Source organism: Pongo abelii, chromosome 1 (assembly GCF_028885655.2).
Source record: "Pongo abelii isolate AG06213 chromosome 1, NHGRI_mPonAbe1-v2.0_pri, whole genome shotgun sequence".
In the NCBI taxonomy this organism is placed as follows: domain Eukaryota; kingdom Metazoa; phylum Chordata; class Mammalia; order Primates; family Hominidae; genus Pongo; species Pongo abelii.
In genome coordinates, this window is record NC_071985.2 from 193,626,175 (window position 1) to 193,648,692 (window position 22,518).

At 42.6% G+C, this 22,518-nt stretch overlaps 1 protein-coding gene across 6 annotated transcripts in view; it reads left to right on the plus strand.

Annotated features, from left to right (window-relative positions):
- The first annotated feature begins 374 nt into the window (after positions 1–374).
- TRIT1 (tRNA isopentenyltransferase 1) overlaps positions 375–22,518 on the plus strand; it is a 41,220-nt gene continuing 19,076 nt past the window's right edge. For 4 of the 6 annotated variants that reach the window (XM_002810997.4, XM_009252067.3, XM_054537538.2 and 1 more), the window contains exon 1: positions 375–584. In XM_002810997.4, coding sequence (XP_002811043.1) covers positions 411–584 — 174 coding nt within the window. In that variant the 5' untranslated portion in view covers positions 375–410. Of the gene's footprint in view, positions 585–7,909; positions 7,934–22,518 lie in introns of those variants that run through there. The other 2 variants (XM_054537544.2, XM_024232360.2) reach the window with 2 other exon arrangements.

Here is a 22,518-nt window from a genome sequence, read left to right on the forward strand (position 1 = left end):
CAGCAGTTCGAGACCACCCTGGGCAACATGGTGAAACCTCGTGTCTACTAAAATACAAAAAATTAGCCGGGCATGGTGGCGGGCGCCTGTAGTCCCAGCTACTCGGGAAGCTGAGGCAGGAGAATCTCTTGAACCCAGAAGGCGGAGGTTGCAGTGAGCCGAGATCGCGCCACTGCACTCCAGCCCGGGCGACAGAGGGAGACCCCGTCTCCAAATAAGAAGAAGAAAAAAAAAAAAAGACGGCAGGTAGTTGAGGTTCTGACACCAGTTAGTTGACTGCAGTCATGTCGCCCGGGTCCTGCCGCTCCCTCCTACCTAAGCAACCTTGCTACAAAGCCTGAGATCCGCGCAGGCGCATAGACGGTTGCCATGGGGACAGCTGCTCCGGCGCAAGCGCAGACTGCCATAAGATGGCGTCCGTGGCGGCTGCACGAGCAATTCCTGTGGGCAGTGGGCTCAGGGGCCTGCAACGGACCCTACCTCTTGTAGTGATTCTCGGGGCCACGGGCACCGGCAAATCCACGCTGGCGTTGCAGCTAGGCCAGCGGCTCGGCGGTGAGATCGTCAGCGCTGACTCCATGCAGGTATGGCAGTGCGGCTGGCCCGGGCGCCTGGGAACCCCGGAGGCCGCGTGGACACCCTGTGGCAAAGGTCTTAAAGGGTGAACCCCGAGGCTTGTAGGGGCGGAGGGAGTAGGTAAAGGGAGCCCATACTTACTAAGCGCCCGCCGCATGCCAGACACAGTGCCAGATGTTTCCCTTATCATCGTCTCATCAACTCCTCACGACGTTACTGTTTGGTAGATACTATTATCTCCTTTTGTGGAGAAGGGAATTGGGGCTTAGGGAGGTGAAACGACTTTTTCCATGTCACATAGCAAATAAGTGGAAGACATGGTATTTGAACCTACAAGGTCGACAGATAGGTATCCAGTAAATATCTTTTGAATAAAAATTATTCCAGAGCTTTTGTTGTAACTCTAACCCTAACCCAGCGAGATCAGGATAAATTGGATACCACCTATGGTGTCTGCTGGGGGAGTGGAATAGGGTTGACAGTCAGGAGACCTGGATTCTAGTCCTGAATCCGCCATTGGCCATGTGACTTCGGATCAACAATGTCGTTTATTTGGACGTTATTTTATGTATCTGTGAAGTGAGGAAAATGTCACCTACCGCACAAGGTTATAGTGCTTAATAAATGGGATCATGAGCGTTAGAACGAAGAACAGAGTGCCCTGTCCGGAATAAGGCCAGACTCGTGGTAAATGCTTTTTTAAGCAGAGGTTTTAAATCATAATGGCTGATTTAAAGTTGAAGGGGCTTTGTCCTCTTCTTCGAGCTGGGAGGCCCAGAAGGGGTATACATCACATCTGGGAGCATTTTGCTCCATTAAGAGTGGGTAGTGGGTGACATTTTGGGTAAATCTCTGATGGAGGAACTACAGCAGCTATTTGTTGAAGAGAATTTACAGTTATGAGTCTTCACAGAGTAAATGAGATGTTGAACATGAAATGCCTGGCACTGAACATAGCACCTGATGAGTACTCAGCAAAGAAGGGCAGTTCCTTTCCCCAACTCACCCAGAAGCCAGTGAGCGTAGTTTCTGCTTTCATTAGTTTATGTGGCATGACAAGACCATCAGCACACATGAAACGATCGGATAATTCAACAAATAATTTGTTTGCAGTCTACTTTGTGCCAGCTTCAGAAGACAGTTTACCTCAAATCCCAGCTGTCTTTTCCAAGATATGCAGCTATAGCCTAAACTCTTCATGCCTTTGTTTCTTCTTCTGTAAAGTAGGAAGAATAATATCAGTAACACAACATTATTGTGATGATTAAATGAGATAAAGTATGTGCAGTACTTAATACAATATATGGCACATAATAAGAGCTAAAAATACGGTAGCTGCTATCTTCTGCAAGGCCCTACTGGAGAGACAAAATCATAATTTCTGCCCTTGAGTTTTAGTCCAGCTGAACATAAAACAAGGCAGAGCTAATAAATGTTTGGACAGAGATATTAATGGATTTGCAAGATGATGGGAGGAGAGAGACTACAAATGCTAGATTTTATGACAAGTATTATAGAATTTCTGAGACAGGAGAAATTATCGAAGGCTGGCTTAGTACGGAAAGCTCTCTGAAAAAGGGCTTGAGAAATAGGTCAAGTTTGGATAGGTAAGAAAGAAGAAAAAGCTTATTAAAGGAAAGAACATGAAGCTGGTCCAAAGGTATTGAGTTGTCTCAGTTGATTGTTCACAGTCAGTTACAGATGGAACTCCTTTTTCTACTCTTTGGCCCTTTCTCACTACTGTACATGACTAGTCTTAAAAAAAAAAAAAGAAACATGAATGAAGATGAAGATTTAGAAGGTGAAATGGCCATAGTGTGTAGGTAGGATAGTAAAAGGAGATTGTTCAATTGTAGATATGGAATGTGAGATGAGCAACATGATGAAGGCAGTGTGTAAGGAACATTCATTTGTGAGCAGTATGTATGGTACTTGGATAAAAAATATCCAAGAATGGTATAATAGTAGATCTTTGGTCTGATACCTCAGAGACTTAAGCAATAAGAGTTTCAGTAAGATGGAGTTACACTGATGACATCTAAGGTCCATGCCAATATTTATGTTCTATCATTTCTTTCTTCTTTTTTTTTTTTTGGAGACAGAGTTTCGCTCTTGTTGCCCAGGCTGGAGTGCAGTGGCGCAGTCTTGGCTCACTGCAACCTCTGCCTCCTGGGTTCAAGGATTCTCCTGCCTCAGCCTCCCAAGTAGCTGGGATTACAGGCACCTGTCCCACACCCAGCTAAGTTTTGTATTTTTAGTAGAGATGGAGTTTCGCCGTGTTGGCCAGACTGGTCTCGAACTCTTGACCTCAGGTGATCCACCCACTCCAGCCTCCCAAAGCGCTAGGATTACAAGCATGAGGCACTGCACCCGGCCTTACATCTGTTTTTAAGTAGGTTACTGGGTTCTGGCAGTGAGGGTTGGATATAGCTCTATAGTAGCTATTATGTCTCGTTACTCATAGCTGTGTACCATAGAAATGTTTCTTTCTATCTTTTTTCTTTTCTTCTTTTTTCGAAACGGAGTCTTGCTCTGTCGCCCAGGCTGGAGTGCAGTGGCGCAATCTCTGCTCACTGCCGCCTCTGCCTCCCAGGTTCAAGCAATTCTCCTGCCTCAGCCTCCCGAGTAGCTGGAATTACAGACGCCCGCCACCATGCACGGCTAATTTTTGTATTCTTAGTAGAGATAGGGTTTCACCATGTTGGCCAGGCTAGTCTCAAACTCTTGACCTTGTGATCCACCCGCCTTGGCCTCCCAAAGTGCTGGGATTAGAGGCATGAGCCACTGCGCCTGGCCCAACTTGTGTTTTCAACCAGTGAAAGGAGATGCTGCTTTTCAGTGACTTGAGGTTGACTCAGTAGTATTTGGTAAACATGTAAACAAAATGATATTATTGATGTTGAATCACCAGCTACTTGAAATAACATTTTCAATTTCAAGTAACTGCATAGCCAAAGCAATAATAAAGATCAACAACTCAAATTTGCAAAGCACCGTTTACCAAATGTTTACAGTTTCTTCTTCTTTTTTTTTTTTTATTTTTTATTTTTTTTATTTGAGGTCTTGCTCTATTGCCCTGGCTGGAATGCAGTGGTGTGATCATAGCTCACTGCTATAACTTTGTTTTTGTTGTTGTTGTTGTTGTTGTTGTTTTTTGAGACGGAGTATTGCTCTGTCACCAGGCTGGAGTACAGTGGCACTGTCTCAGCTCACTGCAACCTCCGCCTCCAGGATTCCAGTGATTGTCCTGCCTCAGCCTCTCGAGCAGCTGGGACTACAGTCACATGCCACCAGGCCCAGCTAATTTTTGTATTTTTAGTAGAGACGGGGTTTCACCATGTTGGCCATGATGATCTCGATCTCTTGACCTCGTGATCCGCCCACCTTGACCTCCCAAAATGCTGGGATTACAGGCGTGAGCCACCACGCTCGGCCTTTTTTTTTTTTTTTTTTTTTTTTGAGGTGGAGTTTCGCTATTGTGGCCCAGGCTGGAATGCAGTGACACCATCTTGGCTCACTGCAACCTCCACTTCCCAGGTTAAGTGATTCTCCTGCCTCAGCCTCCCTAGTAGCTGGGACTACAGGCATGTACCACTGCACCTGGCTAATTTTGTATTTTTAGTAGAGTCGGGGTTTCACCATGTTGGCCAGGCTGGTCTGGAACTCCTGACCTCAGGTGATCCGCCTGCCTTGGCCTCCCAAAGTGCTGGGATTACAGGCGTGAGACACTGCACCTGGCACTGCTATAACTTTGAACTCCTGAGTTCAAGCAGTCCTCCTGTCTCAAGTAGCTGGGACTATAGGCATGGAACACTGTGCTGGTGATATATATATATTTTAAAAATCCTCACAATAGCCTCATAAAATGGATATTATCACTTCACAGTTAAGAAAATAGGCCTAAGGTCTTAGACTAAGTAGCAGACCTGGAGTCTGAACATGAAAGTTTCTGCTTTCCATGCCCAGTGGCATATCTGCTACACAAAGCCATTTCCTTTAAGATGACCAGGGGCTGTGGGGTTCAATCAGTAGGGAGTTTTTTATTTGTTTGTTTGTTTGTTTGTTTTAAGATGGAGTCTCGCTCTGTCACCCAGGCTCATGATCTTGGCTCACTGCAACCTCTGCCTCCCATGTTCAAGCGATTCTCCTGCCTCAGCCTCCCGAGTAGCTGGGACTATAAGCATGTGCCACCACGCCTGGCTAATTTTTTGTATTTTTAATAGAGACGGGGTTTCACTGTGTTAGCTAGGATGGTCTCGATCTCTTGACCTCGTAATCCGCCAGCCTTGGCCTCCCAAAATGCTGAGATTACAGGCATGAGCCACTGCGCCAGGCCGGGAGTTTTTAACTTGTATGCCAGTCATCCTTCTTAGGAGTGTGCAACATTTTGATCAGGAAAAAGATGTATTTTAGGATTCATATTGTAAATCACAGTGTTAATTCATAGTGATATCTGTCAAGTGGAGGGTTGAGCTAACTGGAAGCCACCCGATGTACTTTGGGGATAAAATTTGCTGCAGCTAAGAGATATTAATAGAATCTAATGTCAAGTTCGTATCAAAGACAGATAGTGTTTATTGGAACAAAGGGTAAACTTGGACTTGTGGAGAGCCTAGACAGAACAGTAAACTTCTTTGTTGTAACACACCAAAGGGTGACCAAATAGAAAGTGTGATCACTAGAAAGTTTTTTCAAGTTTCTAAATTAGGTTTTTTAAAACCAATATTTGCATTTTAATAATTCCTTTTGGTGCGCTGCTGAAAATTTTCTATTCAGAAGTGTACCAGTAACTCAAAAACTATTGTACAACACTATCTTAAATGTTAAATTGTCTCGTACTTCATACTGCTTTTGTCACCCCTTTGTCCTGCTTTAAACTGTAGGGTCATCCAAGGAAACACCTACCCAAGGTCAACCCTACAGCACCTACAGGGCAGTTCCTAACCAGAGAAAGTATTTGTTTTTGTAAACATTGAATAAGTACTTTAAGCTTTGAAGTAAAACTACAATGGGGTTGTTAAGGGTATTGTGTCTATAGTGATCATTTCTTCATGTAGCCTGATATGCAGTGACTTGCTTCTGTAGCCATCTAGCATCTGAAGGTCCTGCCTGTCCTCTTTCTTCCCAGTGTTCTTTTTTCTTTTTCTTTTTTTTCCTATGACACAGCCCCAGGAGGTCCTGAAAACACATGCCCTTCCATGATTCTTATGCAAGGTAGTTGTGGATTAGGAAGTCAGAACTACTTTCTGTGGGGATTACCTTCTTTGGGATTTCTCTTGGGTTTTGCTGAGGATTTCTACATGGCCATTCTGACAGAAGTGAGAAACAACATTTGTGCTTTATTTTCTGAGTCTTCTGAATGCTGGTTGTTTCACAAATTATAGAAATAAAAATATTTTCATTCAGTAGTAAGAGTCTGAATTCAAGGAGGGACAGGTAATACAATCCCTGTTTTCCAGGATGGAAAAACTGGAGCTACAGAAAGATTAAAGAGCTGTCTAGAGATCACACTGCAAGACACTGGGAATTGGATCTGGGTCTTCTAACTCGTTGGTAGAGTCTGATATATTTCAGGAAGATGATACCGAAGGTCTTCTTTTCAGTCTGAGTCTTTTTCTTGGCTTGTAAATTCAAGGTACAATGCTGGGCCTTCAGTGACTGGATGAAACATTGTACTGGGAAAATTGAAGGCCCTTGCCAAACATGTACAATGATGGCCTGGAAATACAAACTACCAACTATATGCTAAGAGAAAAGAAACAAAGTGTTCTGTTCCGGTTTATAGAGAGGAAGTGTCTCTAATGCCTCAGTTTTTCAAGTCCTGTGGGGAAGCAGTAGCCGTACATAGGAGCACAGTTCCTTTTGTGTTTGTTTAAACCTACAAGAGGAGAAACAAATGATTTTTGGCAGTCTGACTAGTAAGCAAGCAGAATATGTGTCATCTTGTCATCTAATAGATGTGGAGCTCTTTGTTCTTTTTTTTTTTTTTTTTTTTAATAGAAACACCATGTTGCCCAGGCTGGTCTTGAACTCTTGGCCCCAAGTGATCCTCCTGCATTGGCCTCCCAAAGTGCTAGGATTACAGGCATGAGCTACCCCACCTGGCCTCTGTATTCTTTTTGTCTGCTTTGGGACATACTGTAGGAGCAGTGTTTGTACCAAAAGACTGTCTGATCAAGGGAGATATGGGATGCTTGGGGGAGGGATATGAAAGGAGAGATGGGATGGTGGATCACAGTGGCATAATAAAATGTGAAATAAAAGGCTTGAAGACCTGTTTTTTTTTTTTTTTTTTTTAAGACCCATTAACCAGGAGAAATGGGGTCTATCTGGAAGCTATTTGCCACAACTGACAAAGGCAGTCCTTTTTTTTTTTTTTTTTTTTTTGAGATGGAGTCTTGCTGTGTCAGGCTGGAGTGCAGTGACTCCATCTCAGCTCACTGCAACCTAAGCCTCCCAAGTTCTAGCCATTCTCCTGCCTCAGCCTCCTGAGTCGCTGGGACTACAGGCACCCGCCACCACGCCTGGCTAATTTTTTGTATTTTTAGTAGAGACAGGGTTTCACCGTGTTAGCCAGGATGGTCTCGATCTCCTGACCTCAGGTGATCCACCAGCCTCGGCCTCTCAAAGTGCTGTGATTACAAGCGTGAGCCACTGCACCCAGCCAAAGGCAGTCTTTTAGAAGGACTGAGACTTACAAGAGGCTAAAAAGGAAATCTCAAAATTTTCGACTCATCATTCATATATATATATAGATATATATATACACATATAAATAATGAGTTTCTAGGTCCCTTGGTTCACCTCCATTGTAAGTGAATTTAGTTTTCCTTTGGCTACAGTATTAAGCTGTGTATGTTGTACATACGTGGTCATGTTTTTGCACCTACAGGGAGAACTTTGGAGTGAAATCTGTGTTATATAAGGAAGGAGAAGTGACTACTGGCCAAGTAGGAAACCATAGGACAGCACAGATGAGGCTTGCAGATTCAGATTCATGAGGATGAGTGCTACCCTGATGTTTCAGTGCCTGAGGCAGGGTGTTGAAGCAGCTCCACTTCAAAAAGAAATATATATTTGAGGAGTAAAAGTTACTTGGGGTATATAGGAATTCACATATGTGCTCCATTGTGATTTAATGGAATTGGTTTTGTTTTTCTGTGTAGTTTTGGATTCCTCAGAAACTTGAATCAGTCCAGGACCCTGTTGGCCTCTTGATCCCTTTGGGGCTCTGCTTGTGAGTAGCAGCCTCCCTGTACCTCCCTCATTGTGGCAGTCAGAGTTCAAGCCCTCACTGCAGGAATGATCATAATAATTATACTACTGAAGATAATAGCAAGAATAATATATGTGTCAGGTACTGTTCTAAAAGTTTGACAAATATTATCTAATATCCTCACCATAGCCTTTTGACGTGGGTGCTGTTATTGTCTCATCCCTACCAAAAATTACTTTATTAAATCCTCATCTCCATGCTGTTTTATACTTTTCCCTCTAACTCTTATTTATTTATTCATTTATCCTCCATCCCATTCTTTTCCTCTGTACCACTGTGTACATTTTATCAAGCAGAGAAGTGGGAAGAATAATATTACTGACAAAAGAACAGTATGGGCAAAGTTAAGAAAATGCATGCTATGTTTTCAAGGAATGACCAGCAACTATCTGGCATAGAGGGTACTTGAGGGACAGTGGTAGGAGGTAAAACTAAAAATATAGACCCTGGGAACAAATTTTTGAGGCCCTCAAAAGTCATGCCATGAGGTTTGAGGTTTTAAAGAGGGAAGTGGTAGTAAGTCTATTTTTTTTTTTTTGAGACGGAGTCTCCCTCTGTCGCCCAGGCTGGAGTGCAGTGGCGCAATCTTAGCTCACTGCAACCTCCACCTCCCGGGTTCAAGCATGTCTCCTGCCTTAGCCTCCTGGGTAGCTGGGATTACAGACGCATGCCACCACGCCTGGCTAATTTTTGTATTTTTGGTAGAGACGGGGTTTCACTATGTTGGTCAGGCTGGTCTCGAACTCCTGACCTTGTGATCTGCCTGCCTCAGGCTCCCAAAGGGTTGGAATTACAGATATGAGCCACTGCTCCTGGCCTGTAAATCTATTTTATGAAATAACTGGGTGGAGAGTGGGTTAGAGAAGGAAAAACAGTTTAGGATTCTGTTACATTAGTCTGGGTGAGAGAGGCTGGAGTTGGGCTTTGGCTGGAGAGAATAGGTAACCATTTTGATATTTTGGAAACAGAACCAACAGGATTTTGGTTATTGAATTGGAAGGACTATGAAAAAATCGAGAACAAAGCATTTTTGTGTTCAGAAAAATGAGACATGCAGGGGCTGGGCACAGTGGCTCACGCCTGTAATTCCAGCACTTTGGGAGGCTGAGGCGGGCAGATCACCTGAGGTCAGGAGCTCGAGACCAGCCTGACCAACATGGAGAAACCCTATCTCCACTAAAAATGCAAAAAAATTAGTCAAGCATGGTGGTGCATGCCTGTAATCCCAGCTACTCAGGAGACTAAGGCAGGAGAATCACTTGAATCCGGGAGGCGGAGGTTGCAGTGAGTCGAGTTCGCACCATTGCACTCCAGTCTGGGCAACAAGAGCGAAACTCCATCTCAAAAAAAAAAGAAAAGAAAAATGAGACATGCTTATTAAAAAAATCCAATAATACTGAAAAGTACAAAGACAATATAACCATAGTCTTAGCATCCTGGAGTAATGATTTTGGTTCACATCCTTCCAGACATTTGTATATATATTTAAGCACATGTGTCATGTGTGTATATGTTATTACATAAATTGACTCAGAGGTTAGATGCTATTCTATTTTCTTTAAACACTATGTTATGGATATCTTTATATGTTAATGTATATAGCTATATCAGTAGTCTCAACTTGGGGTGATTTGGCCTCCTAGGGGACGTTTGGCAATCCCTGGAGACATTTTGGTTCTAATAACTGGGGAGGTGGGTTCCTGGCATCTAATGGGTAGAGGCCAGAGACATTGCTAACATTCTAGTAGGCACAGGACAATTTCCCATAACAGAATTATTTGGCCCCAAATATTAATTGTACTGAAGTTAAGAAACTGTCCTATATTATTGTTTTTATAATTTTTTATTTATCGATTGATGGAGACAGGGTCTCACTGTGTTACCCAGGCTGGTTTCAAACTCCTGGGCTCAAGCAGTCGTCCCACTTCACCTTCCAAGTAGCTGAGATTATAGGTTTAATTTTGATTTTGAAATAGTTGTAGATTTTTATTTTTATTTTTATTTTTTTGAGACAGAGTTTCACTCTTGTTGCCCAGGCTGGAGTGCAATGGTATGATCTCGGCTCACTGCAACCTCCACCTCCCGGGTTCAAGCAATTCTCCTGCCCCAGCCTCCCGAGTAGCTGGGACTACAGGCATACGCCACCACAACCAGCTAATTTTGTATTTTTAGTAGAGATGGGGTTTCTCCATGTGGGTCAGGCTGGTCTCGAACTCCCGACCTCAGGTGATCCGTCCATCTCAGCCTCCCAAAGTGCTGGGATTACAGGTGTGAGCCACTGCGCCTGGCCTGAAATAGTTGTAGATTTACACAAGAGTTTCAAAGATAGTACCAAGAGTTCCTGTATACCCTTCATCTACCTTGTCCTAATATTAATATCTTACATCATCATGGTACATTTATTAAAACTAAGAAATTGATATAGGTACAATACTATTAACTAATTGTAGTCTTGGATTTCACCAGTTTTTTCACTTATGTCCCTTTTCCATTTCAGGATTCAATTTAGGATACCATACTGCAGTTAGTCATCATGTATCCTTAGTGTCCTCCAATCTTTGACAATTTTCAGTCTTTCCTTGTCTTTTACAACCTTGATACTTGTGAAGGGTACTGGTCAGCTCTTTTGTAGATGTCTCTCCATTTGGGTTTTGGTTTCTCATGATTAGACTTGGCATTATGGATTTTGGGAAAGTATACCACAGAAGTGAAGTACTCTTCTCATTGGATCACATCAAAGTATGATATCAACATAGTATTAGCATGGCTTATTACTGGTGATGGTAACTTTGATCATTTGGTTGAGACTGTATACACGTTTCTCCACTGAAAAAGTCACGATTTTTCCCTTTTCGTGTTATTTTTCTTTTCCATTTCCATAAAATGACAGTACTTGGTCATATTTGTTGGAAATCATTTGCCAAGTCTGGCCCACACTGAATAGAAGGAGAATTAAGCTTCATTTCCAGGATGAAAGCTTATCAAATAATTTGCGGACATATGTTAAAAGCACCACAGTAATTAATAAATATTTTAGGGAAGATACCCTCAGGCTATGCAGATGTCCTATTTCTCCTTAAAGTTTCACCCTCTGATTTTAGCATTAATCAGTCTTTCTTTTCTTTCTTTCTTTTTGTTTTCTTCCTTTCTTCCTTTTCCTTCCCCTCCCTCCCTTGTTCCCTTCTTCCCTCCCTCCCTCCCTTCCTTCCTTACTTCCTTCCTTCCTTCCTTTCTCTCTCTATCTCTCTCTCTCTCTGTGTGTGTGTGTGTGTGTGTGTGTGTGTGTGTGTGTGTGTGTGTGTGTGTGTGTGTGTGTGTGTGTGTGTGTGTGTGTGTGTGTGTGTGTGTGTGTGTGTGTGTGTGTTTAGTACTTCCTGTCTGGTACTACAAGATGCTTCTAGTCCCTTTCAGTGGAAAGAGCTAGGAAATGTATGTATGTATATTAATCTATATATACATACATCTATATGTATTTCTCTATCTGTATGTATATTAAAATAAGCATGGGTTTATACTGATATCTCTGACTAATCCAGCACCACAAGATTCAGTCTAGTTTTCCCCCCTTGCTTAGTTGTGACTTCTTTCTCAGAGTAAGAAATTTAGCTCTCATTCCCTATAGTATATTTACTTATTTGTGTAACCTGTACTTTCAGTGATTACTCTTGTGAGAAACAAATTTACCAACTAGAGTACAATGTTTGCCTACAGTTTGTTTGTTTTTATCCTTACAGTATCAAGTAGTAACATTGTTTTATGAAGTTACTTAGATCAGCTCCTTTTGTTTTCCTCCTCAGGTTATATCAGATGTTTGTAATGCCGTTAGATTTCGTTTGTTACAGTCTGTATCTATCCTGGGTTCCCAGATATTCTGGTTATTTTTAAAAATTTGCATATAGTGGCCAGCTGCAGTGGTTCACACCTCTAATCCAAGCACTTTGGGATGCCAAGGAGGGAAGATTGCTTGAGCCTAGAAGTTTGAGATCAGCTTGGGTAACATAGTGAGAGCCCATCTCTACCAAAAAAAAAAAAAAAATTAGTCAGGCCTGGTAGCACATACCTGTAGTCCCAGTTTCTCCTGGCTCAGGCAGGAGGATGGCTTGAGCCAGGGAGGTCAAGGCTGCAGTGAGTCATGATGGTGCCACTGCACTCTAGCCTGGACAACAAAGCGAGACTCTGTCTCAAAAAAACATTTTTAAAAATTTTTTGCATACATATAGTAAAGTGTACTCTTTATGATGTTTAGTTCTATGGGTTTTGACAGATGCATAGAGTCAGATATATACCCCACAGTACCATACTGAACAGTTCTATCACCCTAAAAAATCCCTTATAGTGGCCCCTTTGTAGTCAACCCCTCTATCTCCCCCAGTCTCTGGCAACAACTTACCTGTTTTCCATCCCTATTTTGCCTTTTCCAGAATGTCTTAAAATGGAATCATACAATATGTAGCCTTTGAGGTTTGGCTTTTTTCACTTAGCAAAATACATTTTTTTAAAGGTAGATTGATTGATTGATTGATTGATTGGAGACAGGGTCTCACTCTGTTGCCCAGGGTGGGGTGCAGTGGTGCCATCTCGGCTCACTGCAGCCTCAACTTCCTGGGCTCAAGCAATCCTCCCACCTCAGCACCCCAAGTAGCTGGGACTATAGGTGTGTGCCACCACACCTGGCTCATTTTTGTATTTTTTGTAGAGACGGTTTCACCACGTTGCCCAGGCTGGTCTGGAACTCCTGAGCTCAAGCAATCCACCTGCCTCAGGCTCCGATTATAGGCATGAGCCACTGCGCCTGGCCAGCAAAATACGTTTAAAATTCTTCCATGTTGTTGCATGCGTCCAGTGCTCTTTATTGCTGAGTAGTATTCCATTGTTTGGATGTACCATAGTTTGTCTAGTCATCTTTTTTTTTTTTTTATGAGATGGAGTTTCTCTCTTGTTGCCCAGGCTGGAGTGCAGTGGTGCGATCTGGGCTTACTGCAACCTCTGCCTCCCGGGTTCAAATGATTCTCCTGCCTCAGCCTCCTGAATAGCTGAGATTAAGGCATGTGTGACCACGCCCAGCTAATTTTGTATTTTTAATAGAGACAGGGTTTCTCCGTATTGGTCAGGCTGGTCTTGAACTCCTGATCTCAGGTGATCCGTCCGCCTCAGCCTCCTAAAGTGCTGGGATTACAGGAGTGAGCTACCGTGCAGGGTGTCTATTCACCTATTAAAGGACATCTGGGTTTCTGGTTTTTGGTAATTATAAAGAAAGCTATTGTAAACATTCATGTACAGGTTTTAGTGTGAACATTTCATTTGAGTGAATACCTAAGAGTGGGATTGCTAGGCTGTTTGGTAACTTTATGGTTTAACTTTATAGGAGACTACCAAACTGTTTTCTAAAATGACTGTACCATTTTGTATTTCTCCCAGTAGTGAATGAGAATTCTTGTTCCTCTGTATCTCTATATTATTTCCAGCATTTGGTATTGTCAGGCTTTTTTTTTTTCTTTTAATTTCAGCAGTTCTAATAGGTATGTACAGGTATCTCATTGTCATTAATTTACATTTCCCTAAAGACCAATGATGTTGAGCTTCTTTTCTTTTCTTTTTCTTTTTTTTTTTTTTTTTATAGACAGAGTTTCGCTCTTGTTGCCCAGGCTGAAGTGCAGTGGCACGATCTCGGCTCACTGCAACCTCTGCCTCCTGGGTTCAAGCAATTTTCCTGCCTCAGCCTCGCGACTAGCTGGGATTACACGTGCCTGCCACCACACCCAGCTGATTTTTATATTTTTAGTAGAGACGGGGTTTCGCCACATTGGCCAGGATGGTCTAGAACTCCTGACTTCAGGTGATCCACCCACCTCGGCCTCCCAAAGTGCTGGGATTACAGGCATGAGCCACCACGCCCAGCCCGTGTTGAGCTTCTTTTCATATCCTTATTTGCCATCTGTATATCCTTGGTGAAGTGTCTGTCAGATCTTTTACCCACGGGAGTGGGGTTGTTTTCTTATTGTTGAATTTTAAGAGTTTTTTTGTTTGTTTGTTTTTTGAGAGGAAGTTTTGCTCTTGTCACCCAGGCTGGAGTGCAGTGGCACGATCTTGGCTCATTGCAATCTCCACCTCCCGGATTCAAGTGATTCTCCTGCCTCAACCTCCTGAGTAGCTGGGATTATAGGTGCTTGCCACCACGCCTGGCTAATTTTTTGTATTTTTAGTAGAGATGGGGTTTCACCATGTTGGGCAGGCTGGTCTCGAACTCCTGACCTCAGATGATCCACCTGCCTTGGCCTCCCAAAGTACAGGGATTACAGGCGTGAGCCACTGTGCCTGGCCAAGAGTTCTTTATATATATCCTGGGTACAAATCCTGTATCAGATATGTTATTCGCAAATATTTTCTCCCAATCTGTGGCTTATTTTTTCATTCTCTTCACAGTATCTTTCACAGAGCAAAAGTTCTAAATTTTTATAATGCCTAATTTAATTTATCTTTTTTTTCTTTTATGGATCACGAGGTCAGGAGATCGAGACCATCCTGGCTAACACGGTGAAACCCCGTCTCTACTAAAAATACAAAAAAAAAAGCCAGGCGTGGTGGCGGGCTCCTGTAGTCCCAGCTACTTGGGAGGCTGAGGCAGGAGAATGGCATGAACCTGGGAGGTGGAGCTTGCAGTGAGCCAAGATGGAGTCACTGCACTCCAGCCTGGGCGACAGAGCGAGACACCATCTCGAAAAAAAAAAAAAAAAGAATCTTGAAGGGGTTCAGTGTGTGGTAGCTGTCTTTTCCTCAGTTTCTGGAATTTAATTTCACCTCAGTAGGAATTCATTACTTGAAGCAAACAAATACACCAGAGTCAAATGGGGATAAAAATTCTAGTAAGTGGCAGCAGAAATAGCTTGGGTTATAGGCAGAGCAGCCTGGCATTAGTCCTGTCTCTGCTTCCAGCCAGTTATATGGCCAGGGGAGCCTGAGTATTCTCGAATATAAAATGTTGGGTGTTTGGACTGGATGCATGTTCTGAATTTCCTTACAGTCATGCTTCTCCAGTGTTTGTTTGCAGGTGGACTCCAAGCAGCCACTGCAGAAGCTCTGTGTCGCAGTTTCTCATGTTTTAACTTAAAAATGTGTGCCAATTTTGCATCCTCTGCCCTAATGTTTGTTTAGATGTAAAAATGTTTCAATTTTTTTTTCTACTACCTAGTAAGATTGATACTTGAGAAGAATGTATCACGTGTATGTTATACACGTCTCAGTTTGAAAACTATGGCCTTGGCCAGGCGCAGTGGCTCACCCCTGTAAGCCCAGCACTTTGGGAGGCCGAGGTGGGCGGATCACCTGAGGTCGGGAGTTCAAGACTAGCCTGACCAACATGGAGAAACCCCGTCTCTACTAAAAATACAAAATTAGCCAGGCGTGGTGGTGGATGCCTATAATCCCAGCCACTCGGGAGGCTGAGGCAGGAGAATCACTTGAACCCAGGAGGTGGAGTTTGCGATGAGCCGAGATTGCGCCACTGCACTCCAGCAAGGGCAACAAGAGCGAAACTCCGTCTCAAAAAAACAAAAGAAGAAAACTATGGCCTTATATGATTCTGGTCCCTTTTCCCTTAAAGAGAAGAGCCGTAGGAAAGAATAAAAGCCATAATCTGCACTATGAATTCTAAACCATGAGTCTCATCACACTGACTCAACAGATCAGGCACAGAGTCTCCTGCTTTTTTATTTTATTTTTTGAGGCAGTGTCTTGCTTTGTCACCCAGGCTGGAGTGCAATGGTGCAGTCATGGCTCACAGCAGCCCTGACCTCCTGGCTCAAGCAATCTTCCCACCTCAGTCTCCTGAGGAGCTAGAACTATAGGCACGTGCCACCATGCTTGGCTGATTAAAACTGTTTTTTTGTTTTTGTTTTTGTTTTGTAGAGATGGGGTCTTTGTGTTGCCTAGGCTGGTTTCAAACTCCTGAGCTCAAGCGATCCTCCTATCTTGGCCTCCCAAGGTGTTGGGATTACAGGTGTGAGCCACTGTGCCTGGCCTTCTCCTGCTTTCTGAGCATCTTAATGTGTCCAGTTTATTCAGCATATCTACAGTTGAATTTCTGCCGGAGTTAAAACGAGTAATTGCCTTGATGTTCCTGCAGCAAACTTATTAGTCCTAACCTACTGAAGTTATGTTTAAAAAAAAGTTTTCTTTTAATTAAAAGAGTAAAGTTAGTCAAGAAATCAGCCTTTCCCGTACTCTTCAACATCTCCTCAGTTGAATTTGTCTAAAGGAAAATCAACTTCCCAGTGAGTGTCAACATCTTTAAGAAAATAATTTTTCCTTTCATCTACCTATGCTAAAACTATCTTTTCTCCTGAAGCTTGGACTATTAAAACTAGAAGAAATTAGCTGGGCGTGGTGACAGGTGCCTATAATCCCAGCTACTTGGGAGGCTCAGTTAGGAGAATCGCTTGAACCTGGGAGGGGGAGGTTGCAGTGAGCCAAAATCATGCCACTGCACTCTAGCCTGGGAGACAGAGAGTCTGTCTAAAAAAAAAAAAAAGAACTAGAAGAGATGTTAGATGTGAGAAACTTGAGGTTCCAGAAGAAAAACTTGACCTTCCTCCTTCCTTCCTTTCTTCTTTCCTTCTTTCCTTCCCTCCCTCCCTCTCTCCCTCTTCCCTTTCTTTTTTCTTTTCTTTTTCTTTCCTTCTTTTCTTCCCTTTCCTCCCTTTCTTTCCCTTTTCCTTCTTTCTTTCCTTTTCTTCTTTTCTTTCTTTTTCCTTTCATTCCTTCCCTCCCTTCCTTCTTCTTTTCTTTCCTTTCTTTATCACTCTCTTCTTTCCTTTCTTTCTTTCCTTCCTTTCTTTCTTTCCTTTCTTTCTTGCCTCGTTATGCTGCCCAGGCTGGAGTTTAGTGGTGCAATTATGGCCCACTGCAGCTCGCCCTCTTGGGCTCAAATGACCCTCCCATCTTAGCCTCCTGAGTAGTTGGGACTACAGGTGCACACCACCATGCCTGACTAATTTTCTTGTTTTTTGTTTTTTGTTTTTTTTTTTTGTAGAGACAGAGTCTCACAATGTTGCCCAGCTGGTCTCGAACTTTGGGCTCAAGTGATCTGCCTGCCTCAGCCACCCACGGTGCTGGGATTACAGGCGTGAGCCACCATGCCTGACGAGAATCCTTACTGTTAACCACTTTTCTATATGCTATGTGCCGCTCGATGATGGAATGTCCACTAGACAGTTGAATATACGGGTCTGGCACCACAAAAAGAGAACTAGATTGTGGATATGGATTTTGGGAGTTATCAGCACAACAGTAGTTGTAGAAGCCATGGGTGTCACCCAGAGAAAGTTGATAATACAAAAAGGCAGACGGATGCCATAAAGACTGCCATTTCTCAATATTGTTTCGTGACAGATACTGCTAATAGATCAGTGGCTGGCCTCAGTAAAGTAGATGGAGGAAGGTCTAGTGGGATAGGAAGAAAAACCTGGAAAGAATGGTGCCCTTGAAACCCCAAAGGGGAGTGATATATGAAGGAGAGAGAGCTCAGTAGTATAAGATTGTTGCTTTTTCCATTACTTGTTTTGAGAGCTTAGTAGGAAAGTGTTATATTTGGCAGTCAGGGTTCATTAATGATCTCAGTAAGATATCCATAGGGCAGTAGAGGGCAGCAAGCAGTGATTATATTGAGCCATAATCCAAGGTTGTGGTTTTCAAGGCAGGTGTAATCCATTGAGGCAAGAAAGTGATTGAAGGACTTTAGGATCTAATTTGAAATGGGAAGGACATAAGTGAAAAGGTGGAAGATAACTTGCAGGGAAGGAACCAAACCAGGGGGCAGCTTTTCCTTTTGCTTGTAGACTATTTTTGCTTGTAGCTATGTTGGGACATCACAGCCAGCACTCAGAGCTCTGGGATCTGCCCACTGCCACAGACACTGCTGCTGATTAGCACACTCAGGGCCACCCTACAGCAAGGCAGCCCAAAAGGATGGAGCCTTAAAAGGATGGGATCTTTGGCTGTACACTTAAAAAACTGGGGGGAGTATCTGCAAGGTGAAATTTCTTTAGATCAGGGTTTCTCAATTTCAGGACTGTTGACATTTTGGGGCCGGATAAATCTTTTTTTTTTTTTTTTTTTCTTTTTTTTTGAGACGGAGTCTCGCTGTGTCGCCCAGGCTGGAGTGCAGTGGCGCGATCTTGGCTCACTGCAAGCTCTGCCTCCCGGGTTCACGCCATTCTCCTGCCTCAGCCTCCCGAGTAGCTGGGACTACAGGTGCCTGTCACCACGCCTGGCTAATTTTTTGTATTTTTAGTAGAGATGGGGTTTCACCGTGTTAGCCAGAATGGTCTCGATCTCCTGACCTCGTGATCCACCTGCCTCGGCCTCCCAAAGTGCTGTTATTACAGGCGTGAGCCACTGCGCCTGGCCTGGGGCCGGATAATTCTTTGTGTTCGGGGCTGATGGCTAGATCAGAGTGCATCATTGGATGTGTAGCAGCATCCTTGGCCTCTACGCTCTAAATGCTAGTAGCACCCCCAGTCCTGCAGTTGTAACAATCAAAAATGTTTCTGGCTGGGTGCAGTGGCTCATACCTGTAATCCCAGCACTCTGGGAGACCGAGGCTGGCGGATCACCTGAGGTCAGCAGTTTGAGACCAGCCTGGCCAACATAGCAAAACCCCATCTCTACTACAAGCACTAGCCAGGCGTGGTGGCAGGCACCTGTAATCCCAGCTACTTGGGAGGCTGAGGCAGGAGAATTGCTTGAACCTGGGAGGTGGAGATTGCCGTGAGCTGAGATCACACCACTGCACCCCAGCCTGGACATTGCCAGATGTCTCCCAGTGAACAAAATCACTTGAGTTGAGAACCATGGCTCTGGATTCTGCTGGTTTTCTTCTTCTAGGTCTCTGTTGTGGATTTCTTTTTTTGTTTTTTGTTTTTTCCATATCTTTTGTTGTTGTTGTTTATAGTTTTTTTCATATCTCTTTTTTTTTTTTTTCTCTGTTGTAGATTTCTTTTACCTTCATTAGTTCCTCCAGGCATTTCAGCTCTGTTGATTTGGAGTGTTCAGGTTATTTCAGCATTGTACCATTTCTACAAATTTTTTTGTTCAGTCTGGAAATAAACCATCAATAGAGGTGCAACAAAGTGATATATTTTTCTATAATGTCCAATTTAATGCCTAGAACATTAAATGTTTAGTGGTTATACACTCTTATATCATGTGTCTTCTTTAATTACAGCTATTTGTGTCTAACTTGGACTCTTTGAGGACTAAGACTCTTTTTTTTTTTTAAGAGACAGGGTCTTGCTCTGTTGCCTAGGCTGGAGTGCAGGGGCATCTTTTTAGCTCACTATAGCCTTGGACTCCTGGGCCTAAGCAGTCCTCCTGCCTCAGCCTCCCAAGTAGCCGGGAGGCACGTGCCACCACACCCGACTAATTTTTAAATTTTTGGTAGAGATGGAGTCTCACTATGTTGGCCAGGCTGGTCTTGAACTCCTCCTGGTCTCAAGTGATCCTCCTACTCAGCCTTCTAAAGTGCTGGGATTATAGGTGTGAGCCACCATGCCCGTCCATGGGACTTTCTTAATCTTCTTTTCATAACTAACATGTTGCAGTATACCTAACACATAGTAGACGCTTAGTAAATGTTTGTAGAGATAAGTCAATTATGTTAGATAATTTATGAAGTGGATTAAACCTGGAATTTTTCAGAATATTTCAGTCATCAGGCCTTACAAAGAAGCCAGTAGTCCCTTAGTATTGTCAAAATATGGTTTGTGCAGAGAAAAGCATTTCATTCCAAATCATTTCCACGTACACAGATCACAAGTATCCTTTGGGAGAAGGGGAAATGGAGCAGAGTGGCATGCTGTCTTTGAAAGATAACACAGATCCTTTTGGCTCTTCCCAGCATTCAGGCTGATTGTAGGTAGAATGATGCTGAAACTGTAATTGAAGCTGAAAAATAGGGGAGGTGTAAGGCATTCAGCTACAAATCTCACATGTGAATGTTTTCTAGGCTGGTAATAAAATAATAAGCCTGATTGTGACATTTAGAGCATGGATGTGACCTAAACCTCTGGACCAAATGTGATATTTACAAAAATGATTAATTTCTAAGTTTGTTTAGATATTTATGCTTGGTACAAATGTGAAAAATGTTGTGTTTTTCCTTCTTAACTGTGCAGTATGATTTTATTTGATAAATAAAGGATACCCATAAAAACACATCATTAATAACTGTACAGCTCAATACATTATCAAAAAGTTAAAATACCTGTGTAACCACAACTCAACTGAATTTCAGTTCAAGAAACAGAATATCACAAGAAATAGAACATTACCAGCTCTCAATAATTTTGAAAATTTTATTTCATTGCTGCTATTCACTAGTTTCTTATTGTGCCTAAAAGCTATCATCCGAGTCTTTTTTTTTTTTTTTTTTAATTGTGATATAACATTGACCATTAACCATTTCGGTGGCCATTTTAGCCATTTCAGTATTTCAGTGGCATTAAGTACAATAGCATTGTTCTGCAACCATTACTACCTTCCATCTCCAATAGGTTTTTATCTTCTTAAAATGAAACTCTGTACCAGTTAAACAATAAATCCCTATTCTCCCCTCTCCCCAGCTCCTTGTAACTAATATTCTACTTTATGTCTCTATGAATTTGACTACTCTAGGTACTTCATATACATGAGATCGTACAGTGTTTGTCCTTTTGTGATTGGCTTATTTAACTTAGCATAGTATGTTCAAGGTTATCCATGTTGTAGGATGTGTCATAATTTCATGCCTTTCTTTTTTTCTTTTTTTTTTTTTTCTTTTTTTTTGAGACAGAGCCTCGCTGTCTTGCCCAGGCTGGAGTGCAGTGGTGCGATCTCGGCTCACTGCAACCTCTACCTCCTAGGTTCAAGCAATTCTTCTGTCTCAGCCTCCTGAGTAGCTGGGATTACAGGTGCCTGCTACCACGCCTGGCTAATTTTTATATTTTTAGTAGAGATAGGGTTTCACCGTATTGGTCAGGCTGGTCTTGAACTCCTGACCCCTCAGGTGATCCATCCACCTCAGCCTCCCAAAGTGCTGGGATTATAGGCACGACCCACCGCCCGGCCAATTTCCTGCCTTTCTTAAGGCTGAATAATACTCATTTGTATGCATAGACCACATTTTGTTTGTCCATTTATCTGTGGATGGATACTTGGATTATTTCACCTTTTGGCTATTGTGAATAATGCTGCTGTGAACATGGATGTGTAAATATCTGTTCAACACCCTCCTTTCAATTCTTTTGGGTATATACCTGAAGTGGAATTGCTAAGTTGTATGTTAATTCTGTTTTATTTTTTGAGGAACTGCCGTATTGTTTTTCTTCCAGTTTTTGTTGTTGTTGTTTTTAAGTTCTAGAGATGGGGTCTCGTTATGTTGCCTAGGTTGATCTTGAACTCCTGGGTCTGCTTCAGTCTTCCAAAATGTTGGGATTACAGGCATGAGCCACCTTGCCCTTCCCGAAACTGCCATATTGTTTTCCATAATAGCTGCACCATCTTACATGCCCCTCAGCAATGCACAAGGGTTCCAGTTTCTCTACATCCTTGTCAACATTTGCTATTATCTGTTTCTTTTTTTCTTTTTCTAATAGCCATTATAATGAGTGCAAAGTACGTCCATGTCTTTTTTGAGACAGAGTCTCGCTCCGTCGCCCAGGCTGGAGTGCAGTGGCACCATCTCAGCTCACTGTAACCTCTGCCCTCTGGGTTCAAGTGATTCTCCTGCCTCAGCCCCTGAGTAGCTGAGATTACAGGCGCACACCACCACGCCTGGCTAATTTTTGTATTTTTAGTAGAGACGGGGTTTCACCATGTTGGTCAGGCTGGTCTTGAACTCCTGATCTCATGATCTGCCTGCCTCGGCCTCCCAGAGTGCTGGAATTACAGATGTGAGCCACCGCGCCCGGCTGTCTTTTTTTAAATAAACTTTTTGTAATGGAAATTTCCCAACATATAAAGAAAGTAGGGCAAATAATGAACTACCCATATATCCATCACCTAGAGTCGATAATTATGAACACTTGGCCAATCTTGTTTCACTTAGAGTCTGTCTCTCCTTTCCCTATTGTTGCAATGCAGGTCACAGTCATATACTTTCATTTATTGTACTTTAATATACTGTGATACAGGTTGAGTATCCATTATGCAAAATGCTTGGGACCAGAAGTGTTTTGGTTTCCTAGTTTTTTCTGATTTTGGAATATTTGCATTATATTTACCAATTGAGCATCCCAAATCTGAAAATCTAAATCCAAAATACTCCAGTGAGCATTTCCTCCGAGTTGTGTGTTTGGTGCTCAGAAGTTTTCAGTTTTAGATTTAGTTAACGACTATAAAACATACCCATAAAACCATATTATATGTAAATCAGATGTCTAGTCTGTATCACCCACATCTTTATGACCCATTTCTTTTAATCTGAATGTATAAGAGGCAAAGAGTTAACAGATCACCCAAAGATGACAATTTATATTAGTAACCAAGATTTAGTACTTTTATGAGTTACAGTTTTTGTTAACTATGAGTAAGAGCTCTGCTTTCTTTAAACCATTAATACTCTTTTCTTCTTCCTGATATTTGGTGGCATTTGTATTATCTATCATAAGCAGTACAATAGGCCACTTCCTTTA